The sequence below is a fragment of the Pongo pygmaeus genome, chromosome 13 (assembly GCF_028885625.2).
Source record: "Pongo pygmaeus isolate AG05252 chromosome 13, NHGRI_mPonPyg2-v2.0_pri, whole genome shotgun sequence".
NCBI lineage: Eukaryota > Metazoa > Chordata > Mammalia > Primates > Hominidae > Pongo > Pongo pygmaeus.
In genome coordinates, this window is record NC_072386.2 from 22539477 (window position 1) to 22565227 (window position 25751).

A 25751-nucleotide genomic window follows, 5' to 3' on the forward strand; every position below is an offset into this window, starting at 1 on the left:
AAATTGGCAACCAGTACACAGTAAGCCTGCTTCACAGGACTCCCTCATTCCTTTCTTTCCCTGTTACTCTGTGAGCTGACCAAACCCTCTCCTCAAAATCCCTCTCAATTCCCAGGATAGGGAGGCCACGGTAGAGAACAGGCGTGTTCTAGGCCAAGTTCTGCTCCAGCTATTCTAACTCAGCTCTGGGGCATAGGAAAATGGGTCAATAAGGGAGAGGGACAGTGCTGTCTGGGCCAGGAAGGTGAAGTCCTAGAGTCCAGAGATGAGAGAGAGGGGAGCTGAACCTGCTTCCAAAGAATGTTCCCTTTAGCTTCACTTTCCAAGGGAGGAATGGATCTCAGATGGTGGATATATAGGCACTGTGATGGGCCCAGGGAGGTCTGGAGAATCTGGGAGGGGACCTTCTCATCCCTACCCTGCTCCAGTGATTGTCCCTCAGGGAATCCAGGAGGTGGCTATGTCCCATCTTTCCCACTCCTCCTACTCCCAGGTGTCTTAGTACTACAGAGAAGAGCCGGCAGTGAGGAACCTAGGGAAGAGACACATTCCTACCTCTGACCCTAACTCCCAGCCTTGAGACTGATGGCTCAAATGCCTCCAAAGGAGCAACATCACAAACCTTGCAAATCTTCCCCTAATGGTAATAGTGCAAACACTCCTCCCCTTGTCCAAACTGCTTATTGCTGAGATTCTCAGAGCTGAAGCCAAAAAGTGAAAAACAGGTGCAGTCTACTGCGGAGAGTTGTGAAAGAGAAAAGAGTTTCCTCCACAAAAAGGGAGAGAGAGGCAATGGGGAGCTATCCAGCAGGAAGGTATTCTGCTACCAACTCATGGACTGCAATTCACTTGTGACACTAGCCATGTAGAGTTAGCACCAGATTCCACAGATTTAAGGGAAAGATCCCCAACAGACTGTCCCCAGTTTAGATACCAGCCACAAGTAGGGTCTCCAAGCCACCCACATTTCTGGCCAACTGGCTACAAGTCTGAGAGTTTCCCAAAACCCCTGTCAGTTTTGATAATTTGCTAGAGTGACTCACAGAACTCAGGAAAGTGCTGTGTTTAATTAGTTTATTAAGGGTATAAATCAGAAACAGCCAAATGAAAAGACACACAGGATGAAGTCTAGGAGGGTCTCAAATGCAGAGCTTCTCTCAGTGGTTTCTCCTTGTGGAGACAAGGTGCATCAGCCTCCTGGGACATCAATGTGTTCATCAACCAGAAAGTTTTATGAGCTTTGGTGTCCAGTTTTTATTGAGGTTTCCTTACATCAGCATAATTGAATTACTGGCCACATACCTGAATTCAATCTCCAGCGCCCCCTTCCTCCCCAGAGGTCAGCCTGGCCCAAAGTCTCAACTCTCTAATCACATGGTTGGTCTTTACGGTGGACCAACCTCTAACCTGAGTCATCTCATCTCTTAGCATAAACCCAGGTGTGTTCCAAGGGGCTCATGAGTAATAAAGACACTCCTATTACTTGGGAAATTCCAAAGGTTTCGTCTCCCTCTCAGGAGCCAGGGACAAAGGCCAGTCAAATTATTTATTACACACCAGAAGGGGAGGAAGTTTCTGAACGTAGAAAATGAAAGTTTTAGGGGGCCATAAATAGGAGACAGCCACAGCCTCCTACAGATCCACACACACTCATGGACCCTCAGTCTTCCAAGGACTCCCTCACCCTCATGATCATGATCCCTCCCCTGCTTGCTCTCCCCATCCAACCTCACACACAGTCTCACAGACTCCACACAAGCAGAAGGCCTCCTGCACACCCATGCACACCTGCTGCTCCCAGGGACTCTCCTCATTTTTCCATCTGTGCTCATCCTCCATGGCCTCTTTTGTGGCACCACTTCTCTTCTCAGCATACTGGTTTTCTTGCCACGAGTGAGTAAAATGGGGCAGGGGTTAAACGGTAAGGTGAGGGGCATGGCAGGGATCAATGCGCAGGTCTCAGGGAGTCTGTAAAGGAAGCTGAGTTCATGTTGTGAATCCAAAAGTATCTGAGATGGGTCTCAATCAATTTAGAAAGTTTATTTTGCCAAGGTTGAGCACACACTCATGACATGATACAGCCTCAAGAGGTTCTGACAACACGTGCTAAAGGTGGTCGGGGCACAGCTTGGTTTTATACATTTTGGGGAGACATAAGACATCAATCAATACGTGTAAGTGTACACTGGTTCAGTCTGGAAAGGCGGGACAACTCGAAGTGGGGGCTTCCAGGTCATAGGTAGATAAGAGACAAAAGCCTGCGTTTTTTTGGGTCTTTGATCAGTCTTTCAATGAATACACAATTTACATGGAGTGGGGAATAAAGGAACAGTCACACTGATGCCTTAGTCTGGCTCAGTGGATCTGCATTTTTGCATAAACAATAAGGCAGAAGAAGCAATCAGATACGCATTTGTCTCAGGTGAGCAGAGGGATGACTTTGAGTTCTGTCTATTGTCCTGCACCTGTGAAGATAAGCTATCAGTTTACATTGCCAGGGTGAAATTCAACACAACTGTTTTAAGGTAAAGATCTTGAGGCCCACAAGGAATTTCCCTGTGGACAAATTGTGAGGGAGGTATGTAGCTTTTTCTTTGTAGCTATCTCTTTTAGGAATAAAACGAGAGGCAGGTTTGCCTGACACAATTCCCAGCTTGACTTTCCCCTTGGCTTAATGATTTGGGGGTTCTGAGATTTATTCTCCTTTCACAATGTCAACGTCCAGGTCCAAGTATGAACCTGAGACTGTACATATGCCAAATGGGTGTGCCCTTGTGATGACTGCACATCCTGTGTGACATGGGTATACCTGTGCATCGTGTGTATTCCTTTGCAGTCTATGTGTGTGCCTGTGTGGTGTGGGTATGCCTATGCCCTTTGTGTGCACCTGTGTGATGTAGATGTGCCTGTACCCCAGCTGTTCCTGTATGTATCAGTGCCTGGATGGGTCCTGGAGCCTCTGGCTGCTCTTCTCTTTATAGGATCTGTCTCTCTAGCCTGGACTTCCCAGAGGAAGAAGAGAACAGTGCATGGGGGTGGAGTAGAGAGCAACACTAAAGCTCTGGACACAGATATCCCAAGTTCCAGTCAGGCCTGTGGCCTTCCCATCTTAAGCCCTAAAGCTAATACTCACTCCCTAGCTCTGGGTGATACCAACAACTCTGAGGACTCTGCCTCTTAGCAAATCAACACCCAATTCCTGGGAACATTTTTGGTGCCTTCTGCGACCTCCTCTTCAGGGATGGCTGCAGGGCACTTTGTCCTATGAGTCGGGGTGGAGAATGTCCAGTCTCCTCCCCTCCCAATCACTTCCTCCATCATCCAGGTCTCCATTCACCATCTTACTTCCTTCACTTCTCCTTGCCCAATCCCTCCCACAAGGAAGCCCCTAAAACAGGTTCCCAGATCTGGTCCCCAGCATCTGCCCCTCACACCAGGGCCTTTCGGGAAGATGAGTTCTACGGCTCCATTCTCTCTGACTCCAGATTCACCACACTGAAAGACAGCCTCTAGATCAGCCCTGGATGGATTGCACCATCTGGAGACTGCAGAAGACTTCTGCCAAGGAAAGTCTGGCCCTCCCCAGTCCTGTCTGCCCCCTCTGAGCCCCGTCTAAGATTACAGCCCATGGCCCTTCCTCTCCTTCCTTTCCCAGAGCAAGAGCCACAGCAGTTAGCCCATGAGAGTGCTAGAGAGAGGCCTGGCCTGGGGAACCAAGAACCAGAAGGGAAGACCAGGCCTCTAGTCCCTCGGCACCAGACCTGACCCAGCCAGGCCTGGAATGTCAACATGAGTGTGAATGTGAGTGACAGGGTGAACGTGGTGAAAGCATAGCTTCCCAACTCCCAGAATGCAGTGCTTCCAATAAAACCACCTAGCACCCATGGATCTCTCTGTCTGCTATCTGTATGTGGCTCAGGCAAGGGAAGACAAGAATGAGAGGGAGAAAGAGGGTGGGATGGGGGAGAGAAGAGGGGTATCCATTCCTCACATTTCAACCAGAGGAAACTTTCACCCCACTTATTTCTGGTCACTCCCTCCTATACAGTCAGCCCAGCCCCAAGACTGTCTTTCCCCTTACTCAAACCAACTACAGCTCAGTATTAGGCCTTGACTGGGATGTCAGAGGTCTGGGGCAGCTATTTCCAACCTCCCACACTGGGTTAATTGCCCTTTCTTGGCACCTTCTACTTCTTCCAGCCAGCCTGCTCCATTTATAGTAACAATCTCACTATTCTCTTTTGATCCTCCCAGCTCTACCCCTACCTCTCAGAGGGCAGACAAGGCGCCTGTCTTGTGTTTTGTTTTGTTTTGTTTTCTTTGTTTTTTGTTTTGTTTTGTTTTGTTTGAGACGGAGTCTCACTCTGTCACCCAGGCTGGAGTGCAGTGGTGCGATCTCAGCTCATAGCAACCTCCGCCTCCCAGTTTCAAGCAATTCTCTGCCTCAGCCTCCCGAGTAGCTGGGATTACAGGAGCCTGCCACCACGCCAGGCTAACTTTTGTATTTTTAGTAGAGACGGGGTTTCACCATCTTGGCCAGGCTGGTCTTGAACTCTGAACTCGTGATCCACCCACCTCGGCCTCCCAAAGTGCTGGGATTAAAGGCGAAAGCCACCGTGCCCGGCCACCTGTCTTCTTTACTACTACATCCCCATGCCCAGCACAGTGCCTAACACAGGTGGTCATTCAGCAAATATTTGTTGATTGAATGAATGTAGCAAAAAAAAAAAAAATCACAGGAAGATAGGTCTCAGGCCAGAGAGGAAGGGCAATGACCCTCCGGCCATTCAGTGACTTAGCCGAGGCCACTCAACCAGGTATTTCCGTAACCTGGCCTTTTCTAGACTGGACTCTATCTGAGGACCTATTCCTCCTCAGCCCAGGGTCATACAAGGGGAGGGAGGCAGGCAAGAGAGGCACTTGGCAGGGCAGAAGCCCAGGGAGGGGTAGAGGAGATGTGGGGATTGGGAAAACAGTACTGGACTTAGTCCCAACTCTCTTTTCTTGCTGCCTGCTGCGGAAGCCTCGGCCCCCCAAGGTGTAGCTCCAAAACCTGACTTGACAACTATAAAAGAGGGTCCTTTGCCCGCATCTTAATCAACCGACTCCGCCCCTGGCCTCACCCCGTAAGATGACGTTTCGACTCCGCCTCCTCTGGGAGACATGCACATCCCACCCCTTCCGGGGGACAGGCAAACCTAGTGCGCAACGGCATCCCTGTGACGTAATAGTAACGGTCCGTTTCCGGGGTGGAGCCAGGGAGGGCGGGAGTTTAGGCTGCGCTGACCCCTCTCAGCCCCCCCTCCAGGTGACCCCAGCCCCTGAAAATCCTCACCCAGGGCCCCAAATCTCCCAGCCCCATGACCGCCAAACCTCTCGCCCTGGCCCCCTAAATGCCCCAGGCCCCGGAGATGACCGGCCTCCTCACCCCTTAACTTCCAGTGCCTCCCAAATCTCCAAGCCCACCCTGTCCCGTGGTGGCAACTGAGGCTTCCCGGGGGCATCAGCCTCAGATTACCTGAGAACTGGGCAGCTTCGCCCTTAGAATGACGGAGAAGGGGACCTGGGGCTAGGGAATCCCTGATTCAATCATGCCGCTCCCCAGGAGACGTTCGGAGCCCAGGACATGTCGGGAATGAGGAGATACGAGGTGGCGCTGGAGGCGGAGGAGGAGTGAGTGGAGGCGGGTTCTGCGGAGGAGGAACCAGGCGGCTCCGGGGTGGGGGAGGGTGGAGTTCTGCGGGGGCGAGGGGTGGGCAGGGCGAGCCTCCCAGGGGCGTGGGCGCGAAGGGAGCCGCTTTTAGGAGCGGGGCGGAGCCTTCCTCGAGGGCGAGGCACCGCAGGGCGGAGTCTGTAGGGTCAGCTCCTCCCCGCCCCGCCCCGCCCCGCCCGGCTCTGCCCTCTCTCTGCAGGATCTACTGGGGCTGTTTCTACTTTTTCCCCTGGCTTCGCATGTGGCGGAGGGAGCGGAGGTGAGGGGGCTGCGATACCGCGGACCCGCCCTGGGCATGGACGGGACTCAGTCTCTGAGGATCCATCGGGGGGAATCCGGTAGCTCCCGCCCCGCCTCATGCCAGTGTCGGGTCGCCCCACAGCTCGGCGCACCCCGGGGAGCAGAAGCTGGAGCCTCTGCGAGGCCTGATGAGCTGTCTGTCCAGCGGCCTGGGTCCTACTCCCCAGCGCTCGGGTCGTGGCCTCCCCCGCCGCAGCCCCACCGCCGCTGCCCAGCCAGGCAGTGCATTAAAGATTTAAACCGAAGCCCACCGTACTGACCTCCTGACTCTGCCGCCGCTGTCGCCATTCGAGCCGAGCGCCCCTCCCCACACTGGCTCTGTTCCGTACTGACAGGACGTCCCTCCCTGGAAGGGTGCCCTTCCACGTCAAAGCCCCTCATCAGTGTCAGGCTTCCTGTTACTATCAATGACTGTCTCCCCCAATCCCAACCCCCAAAAACCCATACTGTGAGTCGCCTATATGGAGAAAATTAAATAATCCTGCCTGTTACTCCCTTCCTCGGAGCCAGAACTTTGCCAGCTGTCTGAAGAATCTTCTCTGCTGGGAGTGTATCTAAAACATTTTAAGCAGAGGTGTAGGATGCAGGCTGTAAATGATAAGAGGGGGAGATTTCCTAGAAGCTGCCTGCCACAGAGGAGCGACTTGGGTTGGCGACCTTTTCTACAGTTCATACCCCAACTTTTGGCTCCTCCAGTCTGATCCCAAGTTTAGAGATCCTTGGCATCAGCCTACCTAACAGTTCTTGCTCCCTCCCTAGGAGAGTCCAAGGTCCACTGCTCTCTGCCGCCCCCTTCTGTCACCCAATCAGCCTGGGACCCACTAACTCCTCAAGTGGTGAGAATCAGGGACTGCTATGTGGGCCTGCCTTCAGTTAGGGACTGGACCCAGCACCAGAAAGGGCACCACAAGATTAAGTTAAAGAAACAGACGGCCCAGTTTCTGGCTGGGGCCAAAGCTACAGCAGATTGTGGCTGGGGAGAAGACTTGGTCTTAAAGGGGAGAGATGGGTGCACACCCAAAAGCATTTGTTTTCTGCCTTCCGAAGGCCTCTGGACCGACAAGTCCAGGGAAGACCAGAAAGTAGGTAGCGCACAGCCAACTGATGAAGAAGGTCTATGACAAGACCGAGGAACCTGGGAGATTTCCTTGGGATTTCCTCAGTGGCTACACCCAACAAGCCTTGGGACACAAGAGAAAGGCCTAAGCCCTATCCCAAAAGAAAGCCTACTCCATAGAGAGTGGCTGACCCTACAGCAGACGACTGCAACAAGATAAGGGCTGGATTACTGCGTTATGACTTGGTTTATGTTTCAAATATAGAGCAGGACTTGCAGATTGAGATCCCTGGACCAGGAGTGGGAAATTCTTAAAGGAGCCAGGGGCACTGAACTTGGCAGCATACCCCCACCCTAGGCAGCTCCCAGCTTCCTGGAAAGGACTGGATAAAGATGAATAGGAGCTTTGCATTGCGGGGAGGGGGTAAAGAACGGAGTGACAGCTGGGTATGGGATTAGGAGAGAAGCGGCTATACCTGGAGGGTGGGATGCAGGGGGTATAGCAGTTGGACATGAGGGTGTGACTGAACCCGGGTAGGGAGGGGGGATGTTCCTCCAGGCCCAGGAAGGAGGCTGGAATTTGAGTAAAACAAAGATGTAATTGAGTGCTTGAGTCCGATGTCTTCAACAAGTCAGGGACTGGATCTGGAGACCCTAGGCCCCTGCTGGCAAGAGGTTGGCATTCCTGGAACAGGACTAGACAAAAACAGGAAGGTAAGATTCAATGGGCCTTTTACCTGTTTTGACAACAGTAACCTAGCACCAAAGAGCTTTTATCTTCCCTCCTTATCTACCCCACCTTTCCTCCCTGTCTCATCATCCTGGGAAAGCTGCCCCACCTCAGCATCTCCAAAACACCCTTAATATTACCATAAAGGGCCTTCCCCCAGCTTCTCTGAATGTGGCTGGCCTCAGCCAAGAACCCTCCTCAGCCAGAAGGGCCTGCTCTAGGGACCCATTCCCATCAGTTTCTTCTGATAAGACAGGCAGGCCAAGCCAGGAAGTGGGGAGGAGAAGGTGAAGGCAAGTTGGTGCTGGCCTGCCCTCTGCTCCCACCCCACTCACAACTCCCCTATCAGAATCTGTGTGTGCTAGTGTGAATTTGCTTGTGATTGGATGACTGTGAAAACACAACTGGGTGGGAGAGGGACTTTGAGTATAACCGGGGCTATATAATTTTGTCTATGGTTGTCTGATCATGAGTATGACTTTGTGAGGTTGACCAAGTGATTGAGGAGTGACTTTGAATGTGTGGTTATGGGTATTTGAGTGTGAATGTCTATCATTAGATGCTGCTGTGGATGCTTGACTGCCCTTACTCATTGTTCTATCAGTCTCTACATCACACACTAATCCTTTCCCCAGCTTCACTGCCCAGGGCTTAGGAGCACATGGGAAATGGCTATCCTAGATGAGGAAGGAGTCTGTGGCAACAGGCCGAGAATTAGGGCCCAGGAGTGTCACAGGTTACTACAATACATCTCCAACTGCCTCTGACTCACCTAGTGCCCCAGGTAAAAGACACCCAGATAAAAGGTAGGGGAGGAGGAGAGAGAGAGAAGGAAGAGTCTAGGCTGAGCAACATGAAGGGGCCCTCAACCTTCTGCAGCCTCCTGCTGCTGTCATTGCTCCTGAGCCCAGACCCTACAGCAGGTGAGTACTTGGGGGTATAGAAAGCTGGGGGTCTGGGTGAATGGGATGAAGTTGAAAAAGACCCAGGAAATCCAACCTAACCTCCAGCTATCTGGCAGAGAGGTTCTTGGTCAGGATCCCTCTGAACACATGGCCCTGTTGCCCCCTAGCATTCCTACTGCCACCCAGCACTGCCTGCTGTACTCAGCTCTACCGAAAGCCACTCTCAGACAAGCTACTGAGGAAGGTCATCCAGGTGGAACTGCAGGAGGCTGATGGGGACTGTCACCTCCAGGCTTTCGTGTGAGCTCCCACCCCTGATACCCCTGACTCTGACCTCAGTCCCAACCCCTAATGCTGATCCCAACCCCAGCCCTAACTGCTAATTCTGATACCAACTCAGGTTTTCATCTGGTCCTTGCTCCTAACCCCTAATTAGGGTCATTGGGGATGACCCTAATCTCATCCCCAAGCTATGGTCATAGCTTTGGACCTTTCTCTACCCAGGCTTCACCTGGCTCAACGCAGCATCTGCATCCACCCCCAGAACCCCAGCCTGTCACAGTGGTTTGAGCACCAAGAGAGAAAGCTCCACGGGACTCTGCCCAAGCTGAATTTTGGGATGCTAAGGAAAATGGGCTGAAGCCCCCAATAGCCAAATAATAAAGCAGCATTGGATAATAATCTCTAAGTATAATCTCCAAGAACTTCCTTATTCTCTTTATTCACACCTGCACAGTCCCTGCAAGGGGAAAGGCCAAGAGCCAAGGACCCACACACACTCCCCAGGTACCTACATACATGCATGCAGAGAATACATGTTCCCTGCCTCACAGACACATGGTCACACATGGACACAGATGTACACATTACACACGTTCCTCGAGCAGAACTCCAACTCTGGGGTGAAATCAGAGGTACAAGCACCTTTCAGCTGCAAATTTGAAATATAGGGTCTCACAGAAATGGGCTCCAAACAGAACTTCCAGCTGAGACCCAACCATAGGGATCTACTGTCCTGCATGGTTTCTATCTGTCCATCCATCCACACCAGCAAGACAGAATTATAGGTGGAATCTGCCGAAGCCCTCCTGGGTCCGCTACAGGTTTGGAGCTCCTAGAAGAAGCAGGAGGCAAATCAGGAGAGACAGTAAGACCAGATCTTGGCCCAGGCACCCTGAGAATGAGGGAGGTGACTCAGTTCTAAGCTTAAGACTCTTAAGATGAGTAGAGGAGCCCAGCTCTGAGGGAGCCTCTTCAACACACTGAAGATACGGGAGTGGACCTAGCTCTGGGCCCAGGCACATTAAGAATGAAGGAGGGGACCTAGCACTGATCCAAGACACCTGGAAAAAAAAGGATGAATATCCAGCTCTGAGTCTAATACCCTGGAAGAGTATTAATACTAATACTAATACCCTGAAGGGAAATCCACCTGGGGTCCTTCCTCAGTACCCTGAGAGGAGGGAAAGAGACCTACTTCTGAGCCCAGGGACTCAAGAATGAAAGGCCCAGCCCTCAGCCTAGACATCATTAAAATGAGGAGACCCAACTTGGATTCCCAGCATGTTTAAAATGACTAGGGCAGCCAGCTTTTAATCTGGACATTCAAAATAGGGGCACACATCTCCAAGTCCAAATCTGGATGTCCTACTCACCTGGATGCCTGTCCACTGGAATCACTGAGGCCAAGAACCCAGGCTTTGGGGATCCATCCTTCCCGCCCCGTCTCAGCCTCAGCCTGGGGCATAGAAAGTCAGCTGTCTCTCCAACAATGTGGGGTATCTCAGTCTCCTCCAAAGGGTTTATTAGTAAAGGGTCAGGAGAGGAATCAGTTAAAATCAAGTGGGGCATGGGGGATGGAGGTATGGGGAGGTAGTTCCAGAATCAGACAGGTTCAGCGGGCAGTCATGAAGGGTGGAGATGAATGTGGTCTATGGGCATCAGAGCATTTGTGAGGATCAGAGGCTGAGGGACCAATGGCAGTCACTTACCAGAGCCCCAGTGCCAGGGCCCCAGCCACCAGTCCCAGGAAAGAAAGGATTCCCAAAGACACCAGCACAGCTACCTGCTCCACAGAGTCCCTGTGATCTGAGGGGGAGGGCCACATGTCACTGAGAGCGAGCCTGACCAAGCTCGGTGTCCCCTTTTCTCTGGGGTTTTCAGTCCTTTACAAGTCTTGCCCATCTGCCCAAGCTCACCAAGTAGCCGAGGATGTGGTTGGAGGGAAGGCCTTGGAGGAGCAGGGCTGTCCACCTGAGGCTCCACCTCTGGCTGCGTGTGTAGCTGGCCCCAAGCTGGTATCTCCTTTGGTACTGTCCCTAAAGGAAGGCAAGACCCAATAAGTGTCCATACGCTGGTGGGGACGGGGGTCACGTCCTGTGCTCTAGGCCAAGGCCTAGGTTGGAAGTCAAGGTACCTAGGAGGAGGAGCCTGATAGGGCATGGCCAGCTCCTAGGGAGCATGGCAAGCTCCAAGCTTGTAGAAGTGGAGCCTGTAACTGCAGGAGTGGAGGCCAAGGGGCAGGACTTAAGCTAAGACAGGGCTGTAGGCAAACAAGTCTGAAGTCTGGGGCAGCAATTGCCGTGCCTGTGTGGGCAGGGCATGTGCCACCTGGCTGTCTTTTGGAACTGGTTCAGCTGATAGATGCTTTGGGATGGGGCCTCTGCCCTTTTCTTTGGCTTTGTCTCTCACCAGTGCTCGGGGTTCCCCAGGCCTCCGGGCTCCAGGTGCTCCAGGTGCCAGCATCTAGAAAGTCCCGGGCACTGACTCGTACAGCATGGGGCAGCCCAGCCACAGCATCTGTGATCACCTCCTCCAGTCCAGCTGGCTCCACCTGGGGGTAAACATGACTCACTGTTACCCAGCTTGTAAGTGCAGGGCCTTCCCAGCCACCATCTACAAAGAGCACCCCTTGCTCCCAGTCTCATCCTAAAGCCTAGTGGAGCTGTCTAGGTCTCATGTTGGGTGTCTGGTGGGGCTGAGTCTACACCTAGTGTTTGTAAGACGGCAGTAGTGATTACTTAGAGAGGCTGTGGCATCAGGCGGCCTGGGTTCAAATCTTTGGTGAACCACATATTGAATGACCCTTTGGGCCTCTCTGTGACTCAGTTTCTTCATTTGTAAAATAGAGGTGAATACACCTAAACAAAACAATGTATGCAAAAAGTGTAGCCAGGTACCCCACAGGCAGGCAGCACTAAATAAATATTAGTTATTATCTGATGCTGCTGCTCCCTAGTCCTGATACCAGCCAATCTTTAACATCTCCTGAGACACAAATTCACTGCTATCCTTAGCTGGGTATATGAGTGTTTGTAGGAGAATGTGCCTCTAGGTGAAAGGCACTCCTTTTCCTAAGAGTTATTTTTAGGCCGGGTGCCGTGGCTCACACCTGTAATCTCAGCACTTTGGGAGGCCGAGGTGGGCAGATCGTGAGGTCATGAGTTCGAGACCAGCCTGGGCAATATGGTGAAACCCCATCTCTACTAAAAATACAAAAATTAGCCAGGCATGGTGGCGGGCACCTGTAGTCCCAGCTACTCGGGAGGCTGAGGCAGAAGAATTGCTTGAACCCGGGAGGTGGAGGTTGCAGTGAGCCGAGATCACACCACTGCACTCCAGCCTGGGTGACAGAGCGAGACTCCCTCTCAAAAAAAAAAAGAGTTATTTTTTTAAAAGCCATTGCTATCTTCCCACAGATGGGCTTTACATCATAGTTATAGCCCACAGGACAGACATTCAGTCTGTCAGTCACCGCTGCAACCCAGCACCCAGTACAAAGCCTGGCCCACAGGGAAGTGTTGGGTCTTCAGTGACCTGCCAGCACTGGAAAGCTATACAGAACACCCAGGATCATGAAATCAGAGACAGGACCCACAGCCGCGGGTTGGGACACACTCCAGGCCTCACCGTGGACCAGGCTGGATGCTGCGCCGGACGGTACTGCAAACGGAACTTGAGCAGGAAGTGGGGCTGGCGCGGCCAGGAGGCAGGGTATGTCCAGCTGGCTCGCAGGCGTCGGGGGTAACCTGGTACCGACTCTACCCGCAGGCCCTGGGGTGGGTCAGGGCGCACTAAGGGCATCAAGACACAAAGTTAGGGTAGGCTATGGGTCTCCGTCACTTCCCCACCACTTCCCAAAGTGTGTGTTTAAAGGAGCCTTAGCCAGACACTGTTGAGAGGGGAGGGGAAATCTTAAACTTGATCATCCATTAGACTCAGACCGGTCATCTGTATTATGAAATGGGCTGAGGCCGGGTGTGGTGGCTCGTGCCTGTAATCCCAGCACTCTGGAAGACTGAGGCGGGAGGATCACTTGATGCCACGAGTTTGAGACCAGCGTGGGCAACATAGCAAAACCCTGTCTCTACAAAAAACTTTAAAAATTAACCAGACATGGTGGCACATGCCTGTAATCTCAGCTACTTGGGAGGCTGAAGTGAGGGGATAGCTTGAGCCCAGAAGTTGCAGGCCGCAGTGAGCCAAGATCACACCACTGAACTTCATCCAGCCTGGGCACAAAGTGAGACCCTATCTCAACAAAAAAAGGAAGAGAAAGAAAAAAAGAAACCACCTGAGATCTGCGGGTGGACTTTTGAAGTGCTTGTTGAGTGAATAAAAGAGCAATTCTTATTTTCATCCAAGGAAGACAAATTGGCCCAAATTCCAGCTAGAGTTTTAGTGTCCCACTCCCATGCACAGGTCAAGGAAGGAGGGGCCAGCAAGGGAGGACATGACATATGGCTGCATTCGGTACAGGGCCCAGAGCAGGGCCTGCTCTGAGGCTAGGCAGCCAATCCGGCAGTGTGGGTAGCAGCAGCAGCCTCTAGAGTGTGTGCTGAAATAACCATGCCTCCTGGGCTCTGATCCCTTTGCCTTCTCAGGCTCCACAGGGCCTTCTCTGTGTGAAATGGAGTCTATGTTGGGAGGAAACTGGGAGCTGTGGGAGTGGAGAGATCTGAGTCCATTTGGGGTCTCTATGATGGGGGTCTGGGGTGGGTACTCACAGATGCTCTGCAAGCTCACATCCAGCAGGCGTGTGCTGGCACCCAGTGGGTTCACCTCAGTCACATTAATCCGGTACTGGCTCCAGAACTCAGCCCCGTGGACAACACAGCGGGCAGCCCCTAGGGGATCCTGTGGGCATGGCCAGGGCCCTGTGGATGGACTCCTCCTAGAAGGGAGGACGTGGTCTTCGGCTTTGAAAATGCCTACTGTGGGACCCAGCTGGAGCCCCCATATGCTCCCTCACGTCCTACCTCTGGCTATCAGCTCCTAGGACTGTCTTCTTCCTGGTGGGGAGGGGGCCATCTGAAGTCAGGAAGGAAAAGTGGGCTTTCTGCCCTCTCTGAGGCTTTCCTCAGAACCTACCTCCCTGCCTCCCACACCCACATTGCGTCAGCATACCCAAATGTGTAGGCATCCACACCTGATCACGCACACACCTGTAGGAGGTGAGGTAGCGGGTGGGTAAACCGCTGATCTGGCTGGGACTCCAAGTGCAAGAGAAGTTCTCATAGTCGGCTGCTTGGCAGGAGACAACAGGGCGGGCTGGAGGGTCTAGAGGCAGAGGGTACACCTGGAGACTGAGCAGTCCTCAGGTCCTCCTGGTCCCAGAGGGCTTACTTAGGTCCTATACTCCCTCAGGATCCCTATGTGTCATCAGTGCCACCCTCCCCAACTCACAGCCCAGCTGCAGGGTCACTGTGCCCCCAAGTGCACCATCCAGGGTCCGGCAGATGTAGGTGCCCTCATCAGTGCTGTCTGCCTGGGCCAGGACCAGTTCATGCCCTAGCCCAGAGTCAGGTCCCTGGAGCAGCTTTGGCTCCCCGTCCCGAAACCAGGACACTGGGTCCCTGGAAGTAAGATGAGGTGACAATGGACAAAGACAAGATGTCAAACATAAGTCAGACCATGCCACAGCTCTCCATTGGCTTCTAGCTGCATTTGCAATAGAACCCAAATTTCTTTTACTGGCTTTCAAAGCCCCTTGTGAGCCAGCCCTTGCCTTCCTTTCCTTCTTCAGCTCCTGTCTCTCTCCCCCTCACCCACTGAAAACTCCAGCTACATTGGTCTTCTTTCTATTCCTCGGGGGTATTGAGCTCATTCCCACCTCAGGGCATTTTGCACTAGCTGTTCCCTCTGTCAGGAGCGCTTATACCTTAATGCGTGCATAGCTGCCTCCTTCCTGACCTTCAGAAATCAGCTTCAACATCACCTCCTCAGAGAGACCTTTCCTAACTACCAGTTAAAAGGTAACCACGGGCCAGGCACGGTGGCTCACGCCTGTAATCTAGCACTTTGGGAGGCTGAGGCGGGTGGATTACTTGAAGTCAGGAGTTCGAAGCCTGACCAACATGATAAAACACCGTCTCTACTAAAAATACAAAAAAAAATTAGCCGGGCCTGGTGGCGCATGCCTGTAATCCCAGCTACTTGGGAGGCTGAGGCGGGAGAATTGCTTGAACCCAGGAGGCAGAGGTTGCAGTGAGCCCAGATTGCACCACTGCACTCCAGCCTGGGCAACAGAGTGAGACTGTCTCAAAAAAAAAAAAAAGTAACCACTCAGTTGTCCTCTTTGACATCCCTCTCTTTGGTTTTTCTGCCCTGCAGGTATTACTATCTGGCAAGATTCTCCTTTGCTTATTGTCTTCCCCACTAAGATGTAAGCTCTGAGAAGGCAGGCACCTTGCCTGGCATTAGCACTGCTGTATCCCAGAGCCTAGAATAGACCTGGCACTTGGCAGGTGCTCAAAACATACCAGTTGAATTTTCTGTTGAATAAGGATAATTAGAGGGTTAGGACAGATAGAGAGGTGAGGATTACAGACAGAGCGGGCAAGGACGGGAGGGGCGGGACATGAGGACTAGGCAGAGTCAAGAAAGGGTCATGAGTGTCAGACCAACAGGCAGGTGGGGCACTTACCCGGCAGTCACTCCAGGACAACACAGCTTCACAGACCTGCCGGGCTGCCCATACTGGACCCCTGTGGAGGGCACTTCTGAGGTGAGGCTCTTCTTTTACCCCCCTCCCCACTTTGTGAGAATGACAGATAAGAAGCAGACTGTTAAAACCTGGGTGGTGGGGGGCTCACTGGATCAAAGCATCATGTTATAATCTGGAGACAGAGGTCAGAGAACAGGGAAGAGAGGGGACCCAGGTTGGATGACAAGAGCAGGGGTGGTGTCACAAGTTAGGCATGGGAAGGGGCCACAGTGAGGATGGCAAGTCACAAGTCAGAGTTGGGGGGTTGTAGAGCAGGGTTCTTCTCACCTGGGGGGCCCCAGGCCTGGGGGCAGGGGGAGGAGGCAGACACCAGGGCTGTAGCCACGGCCACCAGGACCCTGCTCAGCCCTGAGCAGCTGCTGCTCATCTGTGGGGAGAGGTAGAGTCAGAAATCCCCGACCCCTGAGATGGGAGGCTAAAGCCTGGCTCTTTCTCTCCAAAACTGAGGCTTCCTAGGAGAAAAATTGATGCAGCAAGTGGGGTAAGGCTGTTAGAAATCACTGGGGGAACTGACCTGAGGTCCCCTTTCCCACTGTATAGGCAGTGCTTCGCATGTGCGTGCACACACACACACACATATACACGGACACACACACCCCCTCACACCCTCCATCTCAGTCCTGGGCTTAGGGCCCAGAACAAAAGCCGGAGGCAACAGACTGTGCCAGCAACTCCCCCTCCACCGCCCTTGGCGCCCACCCCTGGCACCAAGCACTGGCACCAGCTCAGCCACTCCCATTAACCCCTCCAGTCCAGCTGTTGGGAATTCTGGTATTTACCCCCACCTGGTCCAGGGCTTATCACTGCCTCTGATTAACCTGGGCAGACCTTATCACCCTGGGGGAAGGGTGTCACTATGGATCTGAGCCCATCCTGCACTCCCGCCCTGAGGCCTACCCCTGCTCTGGTTGCCAGGCTTCTCGCCTGAACCTGGCTCCTTGCTCTGGCTACTTGGGCCATTCAGCTGGGCCTGGCTCTTGACACTTCGTTGGTCTCCAGTCTGTGAAGCTGGATGGGGCTAGGGTGCAGGCTGGGGCTGTGTAGTTAAGCAGATCCAGATGCCCTGGCTGCTGCCAGAGGCTGGGAGTGGGCGAGGAGCCAGCAGATGGAAATGGAGACAGGGTGGCGGGGAGGGGAGGGGAGGGAAGGGGATGAGAGGCTGAGAGGAACTGGGAGCCTGCAGGGACAGGCATGGGGGCCACAGCACCAAGAGATACTCAGAGATCAGGACTAGGAGGTGATGGGGCAGTGTGGGAAGTGTTGGAAAGACTGGATTGGGGTCAGCGGAAACTCAAAAAGCTAACAGTGTGTCTATATGGCAGGTGGGGGATGCTAGGAGAGAGAGATTCTGGACGAGGGGGAGCAGAAGGAGGAAGGCAGTGGTGAAGTGGATGGAGAACGAAGGGGCAGGCGGGGAAAGGGCTCTGGGAACAAGACCAGAAGAGGAAGAGCATGGACCCTTCAGGAGTAGCAGTAGAGCAGAGCAGGGCCTCCACCTGTCTGTGTGTCTGTCTGAGTGTGTCCAGTTGGCTCACCCCTGGCCACCCAGCCACACTTACCCTGCTTAGCCCCACCCTACCTCGGTGATCCCAGCAGCAGAGTGTCCATGGCCTCCAGGACTTCCTCTCACCAGCTACAGCCCCCGTCTCCTACTCCACTCAGTTCTGGGACCCCAGAGCCATCCCCTCCTTCCCCTTCCCTGCCCCGCCCCCTCTAAGCCCTGGAGCTCCGCCGCCCCTAGCCAGGCCCCCTCCCCGCTCCTGCCTCCTCCCTCCTTCCCTCCCACCCAAGGCCCTGGGAAGGGAAGAGGCCTCCCCCAAGTCTGGAAAGGAAGCCACAGACACAGCCAAGGCCAGCAAGAGGGAAAGGAGGGTGGCTAATACTTATGTCCCTGTCAGTGAGAGATGCCCTGTGTTTTCACACAGCCAGACATAGTCACATTCACACATAGACTCAAGAGGCACAGTTAACAAAAGGGCATGACTTTGAACACACGTGGACACAATCAAATGAAAAATCAGATACAAAGTCCCCCTCTTTTCACTCCTCACCAAATGTTTCCTTAGGGTACAGCTGGCTGTGCTTCCAGGGGAAGGGAGGCCCCAGGTTGGGGGATATAAGGAGAGGCCAAAGAGTCCAGTTCCCCCTCCCCTGGAAGTTCCAGCCATTTCTCACCTCCCCCTCCATTCTTTGGGCCCCAGCACCAGGAAATGCCTTTGGTCCCTTGGTGCCAGATACACAAGACCCACAGTTACCCTCAGACTCACACACTCTTACATGCGGTCACTCACAGTCACACGGGCACAGTCACACGGGCACAGCCACACAGCCTCAGACTCAGACACACTTACACATATTCATACACTCACGCAGTCACACACGCACACAGCCCCTACCAGGGCTCACAGCACCGCCTAAAAGCAACTCTTCATCATGGTCTAAGCCCCCTCTCTCAGGGAGCTCTTAGCAGTGGCAGACCCGCATCTCATCACTGTTACAAGCCCCGAACTAGCCAGAGATCAAGATCAGCAGGGAAGGCAGGCATAGGGGCACAGGGAGAGACAGAGAGGCAGGAGAGGCAAAACTGGAAATGCACCCACACAGAGAGACCAGGGGAACAAAGCTGTGATGAAACACACAGAGGTAAGACAGCAATAGGGAGAGAAAACGGCACGTAAGGGAAACTGAGCCAAGCAGGGAAACAGAAAATAAGGAGCAGTAGACCTGATGCTGGGGATTCTTGAGCAGAGGAAGAAGGAGGGGAAGCCACGTGTGTTGTGGGTGTGTCTGTCCATGCTGGACACTTAAGAGAAAGGTCAGTCCCATGGGCTCTTGAAGTAGGTCCCCCAATACATGAATACAGCTGTAGTCCCACACGGTTTAAGTTAGGACCCAGGACACACACATAGTCACAAACCTCACTTTTGCTCTGCTACTGCTGAAGTCACACATTGGCACACACAAAGCCAGCCACCCACTCTCACGCTGGCAGACATGGTCTCAAACCCCACAGAGACCTTCCCAAAACATATTCCCTCATGTGGTCACAGTCCCTCTCACACAAACACACAACCCAGTCCCACCAAAAATGTGCATTGACAGATACACACATAATCCCACACTTGCACAGCCACACGCACCCCCAGCTCCATGCACACTGACACACGCAGTCACATTAGCTGACAGCTGCACCAAGTGACACTCAGAATCGCACACAATGATACTGTCACACAGACACAGCCTCACAGGCACACACACACTGACAGTCGTTAGTCACTCCCGGCCTTTCAGATCATACATCACCCTGCCCCGCCCACTCCTGACAAGACTTTGGCGTCTACACCAGGCCTCACCTTCCGCGGCCGCTGCCGCCAGCGCCCTCTGCCCTCGCCCTCTGCCCCGGCCTCTACTCCCTCCCGCCCTGGGCCCCCGCAGCGGGGGCGGCTCCGCCCAGGCGCCAATGGAAGGAGAGGAGCAAAATAGGGGGGCTCCTGGCCCATTGGAGACTCCAACTGCCAATCACCTCCACCCCCACCTCCGCCGGACACTTCCTGTCCCGTCCCGGACTGAAGAGGCTGCCTGGGACAGAGTCTGGAGCTGGATTCCTGGGTCTCCGCCTGAAGGCCCATCCACCCTGGAACAGCAGGACTGGAAACAACAGCCACTGGCCAGGTGATTGGAGAAGCTGAAGGTGCCCCTGACTCCAGATAAGATAAAGAAGAAGGAGGGCTGTGTAGGGCAGTGGTTCTCAAACTTTGCTGGATATTGTGGTTTGAAAACTGCAAAACCCCACCCCATACCAATTAAATCAGAATCTCTGGAGGTTGGACCTAGGCATCAGTATTGTTTAAAACTTCCCAGATGATTCCAAAATGCGGCCAAATCAGAGGTGTGAGGTGTGTTGGGTATATGTATGCCTCAAGAAACCAGCCACCCACCCAGGGTTCTCATCTACTCCCCAGTCATGGGAAGCTCGAGGGAAATGTGTGCATACTATGTCTATCAGATCTTCTAGACCAGGGCAACACTCCCAAGTTCCAGGTACTTCCCCTCCAGGATCTCAGGGAAGAAAAACCCTGGTCTGGAAGGCAGGCAGCTAAGTTTCTCCTGGGCCAGATTCAGTCACTGTCCAGCCTTAGTGTGATTTCCCTACCCACAGGCTTGGTTCCCCTGGGAAAAGAATGAAGGCAAAAACCATTCTGGCCATCCCTGCATCATTCACAATCCCTGCCTTCACCTTCAAATTTGGAGGACACCAGGTGGCATCAGGTCTCCTGTGTTGCATAGACTGTTGTTCCCACAGCGTTGCCAGGGAAACAGGTCCAGAGGGGACTGAATAAACCCCAGGTCACTCTGAGAGCCATACCTTCCTTCCAGGCCCTAGGGTTCCTAACTCTAGCAGTCCCTTCTCTGTCAGAGCTGTTTCTGTTTGTGCAATGATTGGGGCACAAGGGCAGCAGAAGTATATGGTGCCCGCATATGTGAGAGTCTGGAGGAGCCAAGGACACAAAGCCACGTACACGCTCCCTACACGCTCCCTACCCGCCCCTTTAGCCCCTGTGGGCTGGAGCAGAGCCAAGCTGCAGCCACTCACAAAGCCAGGGTTCTGGCCAGCAGCCCAGGATCTGGCCACTGACCACTGAGATCAGGATCCAGCTCACCCGCTCCCCATCAAACCCTCAGGCCCAGGCTTGGAGCTGACACCGTAGGGGTGGTGGCAAAGGGGGCTCTGGCCTTCCCAAAGCCTCAGCCACAACCAAGACACAAGATTTTACAACAGTTTCCTAAACTGGGAATGCTGTCATTACACCAAGAGTAAGAGAATCTATATGCCAGATATAATACTGAATATTAATTTTGTTCAGAAATTTGGGGTAAATTTTTGCATCAAGATTTTACACATCTGTAGACAGAAAAGTTGTAGCTGGAGCTATGCCTTTAGCTTTTAACCCTGGATCTCTGAAGGTTCACACTCCTCTGATATTAGAGTATGTGATAAAAGTTTGAGATGCACAGTTTTATTAATGCTATATCTGCCCAAATTCTAGGCCAAGATTCAAGGCCCTTTCTGCTTAATTTAGCAAGACTGTTGAAAAAAAAAAAGGATTCAAGGCCTTGTGGTCGGCGTGGTCAGGCGATGGTTGCTGTCTCCCTGTCCTTCTGCCCCAGGCGGTAATGAACCTCAGGAAGTGCCCTTAGTCTCTCTGCAGCCTGGAAAAGGGACAGGGAGCAATTAAGGAGGATAAAGGCTGGGCTGCCAAGAATGGTGGCATGGACTTCTTTTTTTCTTTTTCTTTTTTTTTTTTTTTGAGACAAGGTCTTGCTCTGTTGCCCAGGCTGGAATGCAATGATGCCATGATCATGGCTCACTGCAGCCTCAAACTCCTGGGCCCAAGTGATCCTATCTCAGCCTCCCAAGTATCTGGGACCACAGGTATATGCCACCACACCTGGCTAACTTTTTAAATTTTTTTGGTAGAGACGGGGGTTTCCTATGTTTCCCAGGCTAGTCTCGAACTTCTGGGCTCAAGCAATCCTCCCATCTTGACCTCCCAAAGTGCTGGGATTAAGGCATGAGCCACCACACCTGGCCAATGGTATGGAGTTCTGGGTGCTCAGGAGACATTTTGCTGGATATTGTGGTTTGAAATATGAATATGAAATATGAATATGAATATGAAATATGAATGCCACAGGCCTACTGGGTATGTGCCACCAGGGGATGAAAGAGTTGAGCAGCTCCTGAGTCCCAAGGAATGCACAGGTTGTTATGGGAACTATCAGGGTCAGACTGTTGGGTTCGCTGGAGGAAGCAGAAGAGAAAGGGGATCTGAGGACCATACTCTCCTTCCAGGCCCTAGGGCTCCTAACTTTGGCAGTCCCTTCCTGCCAGAGCTGTTTTCTGCCTTGTGCAATGACTGGAGCACAAGCGCAACAGAAGTATCAGGTGCCTGCACATACTGCATGTGAGAGTCTGGAGACGCCAGACTGCTCTGAGTCCTGACCTGCTCAGGGGTGAGGTCCCTCTGAGCCTGAGCAAGCATTTCGTAGCCAACCATGAATTTCCGGACAGTGGCAGAGCGCAGGAGCGGAGGGTAGTAATGAGCGTGCAGCTGCCAGTGGTCCCAGTTGGCCCCAGCCTCTGATCCTGTGGGAGCCCCTGACAGAAAGAAGAGAGACAGTGGGGAGAGAGAGCCCTTTTACAGTTATCCAGCTTAGCACCTACCCCCAAACCCAACCAGGTATCTGAAAACTACATCTCCCAGGATCCCCTGCCTGAGAAGAGCTGGCAGGAGATTAGAAAGCACATTGGAGACATAGTTTCACCAAGTTTGCTGCTCCACCCTCAGTCCCAGCATCTCTGCTCTGGCCACTTCCCCCAGCAACTGTTTCAAGGCTTACTCCTTTGGGGTTGCAGTTCACTGGGCTGAGCCCCAGGAGCCCAGAAATGGTGTTGGGGCTAGATATAGGTACTTGAAAAGCCTCACCATGCCAGCCCATGGAGTAGGGAAAGGACGTCTCAAAGAGGTTGTCATACTTGGTCAAGAGCTTCTTCATGATGGAGGCTAGATCTGGAATCAGAGCCTGACTCTCAGCCTGGGGTCCAGATGCTGACCCTACTGGGAGCAACCCCCGTCCAGTGCCTAGCCCCAGGATCCTACTTGGGAGACTGACCATCACGCTCAGCAGGCGTCAGCTCAGGTAGCCGCCGCACATGCCGACGGGGCAGCAGCAGTGTCTGGTAGGGCCATGTTGCCCAGAAGGGGACCAGTACTAACCAGTGCTCACTGGTTAGGACCAGACGTTCCTAGGCAGACAGAATGGATAGGAGGCCATCAAGGTGACATAGGAGCCGGAGTGGGGTCAGCAAATAGGCAGGGGAAGCAGAAGAAAAGAATGTGCCCAGGATCTGATGTCTTCTCACCACCTCTACCACTAACCACCCGAGTCTAAGTCACCATCATCTTTCCTTTAGATTACTGGATTATTGCTAAGGCCTCCTAGCAAGTCTCTCTCTACTAGTTCCCCTCTAGCTTTCTCCTTTACACACCTCTCTCTAGTGGGATAAGAAAGTTAGGGACTCCTTGGGGACACAGGGCTTGGCTCTCTCCCACCTTCCTGAGTAGCTCCTGGCGGCTGTACTCCATTAGCAGGGGCTCTCCATGCTGACTCTTATAGGCCTGCTGAGATCGCTCCTCACGCTGGGCAATATCTGGCAGGAAACTGCTGGCCCATACCTGTCAAGGGGCAAAAGCAAAGAACAGGCAGGTCCTTTACCTCCAAGCCTCCACATCATTGGCATATCTCCTTTGTCCCATCCATTAATCCTGTTCCCATGTCCACAGTGCTGGCTCAGACTCAGCCAAGAAACCCACTGGAGTCCCTGACACCCTTACCTGGCAGTGGGGGTGGGGGTTGGAACAGCCCATCATGGCACCTTTGTTTTCAAAGATCTATCAGATAGGGATAGGGACCTTTGTTAGCCAAAAGACACCAAGTCAACTCCCTCCTGACCACACCCTGTGGAAACAGAAATGTTACTCCCCAGAACCAAAGCTTCATCACCCCCTTCCTGCCCATCCAGGGGAAGGGGCGACCTCACAAACCTGCACCCAAGGGTACTGGGCACCCAGCTCCTCTGTGACTGAGGCCCATGCATCAACAACAGCCCGGATCTCAGGGACCGACATGAGTGGCAGCGTTACATCCGACCAGGGGTGGAAGCACATGACCTTACTGGGTGGTGACGGGAGAAAAGATAATCAAGAGGTAGGGCTTGGCTGTGCTACGGGCAGGGCCCAACCCCGAAGCTGAGTCTCCAACCCTGGTTTGAAAGTTATAAGAGGGGAAATCCATAGTTACCAGACTCCTCGAGCAGACTTTGCTTGGAAAAGGGGATGATCACTGGGTCCTGAGGTAAAGGAGTATCACTCTCTGCAGCAGAAGTCCCTCAAGAGGTCTAGCCACCCTCCTCCCCAGCAGCAGTTGGAGCCAGGTTACCTGGACTGGGGGCATCAGGCTGCAGAGCTGGGAAGTCGTTGTCAAACAGGAAGGTGCTATCGTAGTGGGGATTCACCTACTGACAAGGATGGGCTAGAAGCACTCACTGCCCCATACCACCAGTTACCTGGTGGGCTTCAAAGACTGGACAGGCTACAAGGGAGTAGGGAAGGCCCACCCTAGGGGACCAAAAAGCTTAGTGGGACATGATCCAGAAGGAGGTTCACTATCCCTGTGGGTGGAGGACAGCTCTAAGAGGGAACTACTCCCCGTGGCCCAGCCTGCAGATGCAGGGCTCTGCAGGCTTACCTCTCCATTGGCTCGGATGGCCCCAGGACACAGAGGGTTGAGGGGGTCATGGCGGGGCACTGTCTTCAGAAGCTGGGGCTCCACTTGACCCTGCCAGGGCCGCTTCATGCGGTGAGCTGACACCAGCACCCACTCATCCTGCAGCGGGTTGTAGCGGATATGCTGATGGTCTGGGGGCAGACAGTCAAGATCAGTCCTCAGAGCTCTCTAGCTCCCTCTCTCCTGGGTCTCACCCACCAGCAGGCCCAAGCTCGGGAGCGCCCTCTCAGCCCTGTCCCGCTCAGGAGCTAGAGGCCCAGGATTGGACTTTCCCAGCGCCAATTGGCCTGCAGCTCGTCGTACACGGGCGATTGTACGCCTTGTCGGTCTGGCTCGGGATGAGCGTTCCAACCTTCGGAGGGGACGAAAGCTTCCTAAGGAAGGGGAGGGCTCGGCTCCGCGCCCCAGCGAGTCCCTGCCGCGGTGCAGTTACCGTTTGCCCGGAAGGTTGCTGCTGCGGTGTCCGTCTCCGACGCCTGCTGGCGTTGCTCAGAATCGGTTCCACTGCGCGACATGAGTCCACCGGGGGATCCGCTGGAAAATCTGCAGGGCCGTGCCTCACCCTTCACTTTCTCCGTCTACACCACCCCTCCCCGCGCCGCCCCCGATGATTGGCCAGCCGCCAGCACGTGACTGACTGACTGGGCTGCCCTGCCACCTGGGGGCGGGGCTCAGAACAGCTGTGAACCCTGGGGACCGACATCGATGATCCTACTTCACCCAGAGCTAGAGCCACTACACTGGAAGAACCTCTGTGAAAGCTGCCTACTGCAGAATCCTTGGGCTCCAGGATGCCTACAGGACTTGCTTGCTGCAATCATTCATTTGATCTTTCATTCAGCAAATATTTACCGAGCATCTAGCATGTGCTGGGCACCTAGGCTGTGTAAAGCATTGGGATACACATGTCAGGCATGGCCTCTGCCCTGCCTGAGCTTACATTCTAGGGCGAGTAAGGATATGACCCTGGATCAACAGCGCCTCAGTCACCTGCTCAGTGGCTGTAGCGGAGGAGAGGCAAACTTGGTGGGGTCTGTGTGGAGTACTTCACCATAACCATATCCTATCCCCAAAAGCAAAAACAGATTTTTTTTTTTTGCTGAGTAACCATATTCTCTTTTTCTCTCACTCTTGCTCTCCTTCCTCTCTCTCTCTCTCTTTCATACACGCACCAAGACAGCACAAGAAGTGGGAGGGGTAAAAGGGCTATAAAAATATCTAAAAATGGCCGGGCTCGGTGGCTCACGCCTGTAATCCCAACACTTTAGGAGACCGAGGCGGGCGGATCACGAGGTCAAGAGATTGAGACCATCCTGGCCAACATGGTGAAACCCCGTCTGTAGTAAAAAAAAAAAAAATTAGCTGGTCGTGGTGGCGTGCACCTGTAGTCCCACCTACTCGGGAGGCTGAGGCAGGAGAATCACTTGAACCCCGGAGGCAGAGGTTGCAGTGAGCCGAGATCGCGCCCCTGCACTCTAGCCTGGCGACAGAGCAGACTCCATCACAAAAAAAAAAAAAAAAAGTAAAAGAAAGTCTGAAAATGTGGAGAGTACAAGACTATCAGAAACTCCAGCCACCATCTAGGTGGGGCCTAGTGTTTCCTTTACACATCCCCTTCCCTTTTCTAAATTTTCCTTGGATGGGACCAATTGGCTAACACTAGGATAAAATTCAAATTAATTCCTCCCCTG

At 53.3% G+C, this 25751-nt stretch overlaps 4 protein-coding genes across 17 annotated transcripts; 2 read left to right on the forward strand and 2 right to left on the reverse strand.

The window, feature by feature from the left end:
- Nucleotides 1–2846: 2846 nt before the first annotated feature.
- Nucleotides 2847–9399, forward strand: LOC129044661 (uncharacterized). Its single transcript, XM_054502737.2, has 7 exons — nucleotides 2847–3801; nucleotides 5024–5308; nucleotides 5606–5673; nucleotides 5913–5972; nucleotides 6096–7784; nucleotides 8436–8723; nucleotides 9210–9399. The coding sequence occupies exons 2-5, from the start codon at nucleotides 5132–5134 to the stop codon at nucleotides 6250–6252; spliced, it is 462 nt and encodes a 153-aa protein (XP_054358712.1). The 5' UTR covers nucleotides 2847–3801; nucleotides 5024–5131; the 3' UTR covers nucleotides 6253–7784; nucleotides 8436–8723; nucleotides 9210–9399.
- On the reverse strand, nucleotides 7300–20579 carry IL11RA (interleukin 11 receptor subunit alpha). Of its 11 annotated transcripts, none has more exons than XR_008504735.2 (14): nucleotides 19065–19210; nucleotides 15979–16078; nucleotides 15631–15691; nucleotides 14391–14560; nucleotides 14112–14264; nucleotides 13964–14015; nucleotides 13712–13878; nucleotides 12615–12778; nucleotides 11397–11538; nucleotides 10904–11023; nucleotides 10697–10793; nucleotides 10361–10443; nucleotides 9664–9819; nucleotides 7300–7766 (listed from the first exon to the last, which is right to left on the reverse strand). XR_008504735.2 is itself a non-coding variant. In XM_063650193.1 (13 exons), the coding sequence occupies exons 2-13, from the start codon at nucleotides 16076–16078 to the stop codon at nucleotides 9803–9805; spliced, it is 1269 nt and encodes a 422-aa protein (XP_063506263.1). In that variant the 5' UTR covers nucleotides 19235–20579; the 3' UTR covers nucleotides 9402–9802. The 11 variants fall into 11 exon arrangements, 7 of the variants coding, with proteins under 7 accessions (XP_063506263.1, XP_063506262.1, XP_054358704.1 ...); XR_008504737.2 differs by having other exon boundaries at nucleotides 13964–13996; nucleotides 14150–14264; nucleotides 19065–19206; XR_010123412.1 differs by lacking the exon at nucleotides 19065–19210 and adding an exon at nucleotides 16609–17419 and having other exon boundaries at nucleotides 13964–13996; nucleotides 14150–14264.
- CCL27 (C-C motif chemokine ligand 27) lies at nucleotides 8602–9399 on the forward strand. Its single transcript, XM_054502738.2, has 3 exons — nucleotides 8602–8723; nucleotides 8873–9005; nucleotides 9210–9399. The coding sequence occupies exons 1-3, from the start codon at nucleotides 8654–8656 to the stop codon at nucleotides 9343–9345; spliced, it is 339 nt and encodes a 112-aa protein (XP_054358713.1). The 5' UTR covers nucleotides 8602–8653; the 3' UTR covers nucleotides 9346–9399.
- A 130-nt stretch (nucleotides 20580–20709) lies between the features above and the next one.
- GALT (galactose-1-phosphate uridylyltransferase) lies at nucleotides 20710–24674 on the reverse strand. Of its 4 annotated transcripts, XM_054502735.2 has the most exons (12): nucleotides 24494–24637; nucleotides 24348–24412; nucleotides 24022–24191; nucleotides 23713–23788; nucleotides 23575–23623; nucleotides 23319–23448; nucleotides 23109–23165; nucleotides 22827–22949; nucleotides 22387–22519; nucleotides 22200–22283; nucleotides 21717–21871; nucleotides 20710–20922 (listed from the first exon to the last, which is right to left on the reverse strand). In XM_054502735.2, the coding sequence occupies exons 3-12, from the start codon at nucleotides 24127–24129 to the stop codon at nucleotides 20842–20844; spliced, it is 996 nt and encodes a 331-aa protein (XP_054358710.1). In that variant the 5' UTR covers nucleotides 24130–24191; nucleotides 24348–24412; nucleotides 24494–24637; the 3' UTR covers nucleotides 20710–20841. The 4 variants fall into 4 exon arrangements, with proteins under 4 accessions (XP_054358710.1, XP_054358709.1, XP_063506264.1 ...); XM_054502734.2 differs by lacking the exon at nucleotides 24348–24412 and having other exon boundaries at nucleotides 24494–24670; XM_063650194.1 differs by lacking the exons at nucleotides 22827–22949; nucleotides 24348–24412 and having other exon boundaries at nucleotides 24494–24672.
- Nucleotides 24675–25751: the final 1077 nt, after the last annotated feature.

Coding starts and splice junctions, on each gene's coding strand:
- LOC129044661 (XM_054502737.2), top strand. CDS start 5,132: ATGACGTTTCGACTCCGCCTCCTCTGGGAGACATGCACATCCCACCCC. Junction 5,309..5,605: donor CCTCTCAGCCCCCCCTCCAG/GTGACCCCAGCC, acceptor GCCGCTCCCCAG/GAGACGTTCGGAGCCCAGGA. Junction 5,973..6,095: donor ATGTGGCGGAGGGAGCGGAG/GTGAGGGGGCTG, acceptor GTCGCCCCACAG/CTCGGCGCACCCCGGGGAGC.
- CCL27 (XM_054502738.2), top strand. CDS start 8,654: ATGAAGGGGCCCTCAACCTTCTGCAGCCTCCTGCTGCTGTCATTGCTC. Junction 8,724..8,872: donor GAGCCCAGACCCTACAGCAG/GTGAGTACTTGG, acceptor GTTGCCCCCTAG/CATTCCTACTGCCACCCAGC. Junction 9,006..9,209: donor TGTCACCTCCAGGCTTTCGT/GTGAGCTCCCAC, acceptor TTCTCTACCCAG/GCTTCACCTGGCTCAACGCA.
- IL11RA (XM_054502731.2), bottom strand. CDS start 16,671: ATGGCCCAAGTAGCCAGAGCAAGGAGCCAGGTTCAGGCGAGAAGCCTG. Junction 11,539..12,614: donor AGCATCCAGCCTGGTCCACG/GTGAGGCCTGGA, acceptor GTTTACCCCCAG/GTGGAGCCAGCTGGACTGGA. Junction 10,444..10,696: donor GCCCTGGCACTGGGGCTCTG/GTAAGTGACTGC, acceptor TCTATGCCCCAG/GCTGAGGCTGAGACGGGGCG.
- GALT (XM_054502734.2), bottom strand. CDS start 24,575: ATGTCGCGCAGTGGAACCGATTCTGAGCAACGCCAGCAGGCGTCGGAG. Junction 23,449..23,574: donor AAGTCTGCTCGAGGAGTCTG/GTAACTATGGAT, acceptor GTCACCACCCAG/TAAGGTCATGTGCTTCCACC. Junction 23,166..23,318: donor CCCAGTACCCTTGGGTGCAG/GTTTGTGAGGTC, acceptor CCTATCTGATAG/ATCTTTGAAAACAAAGGTGC.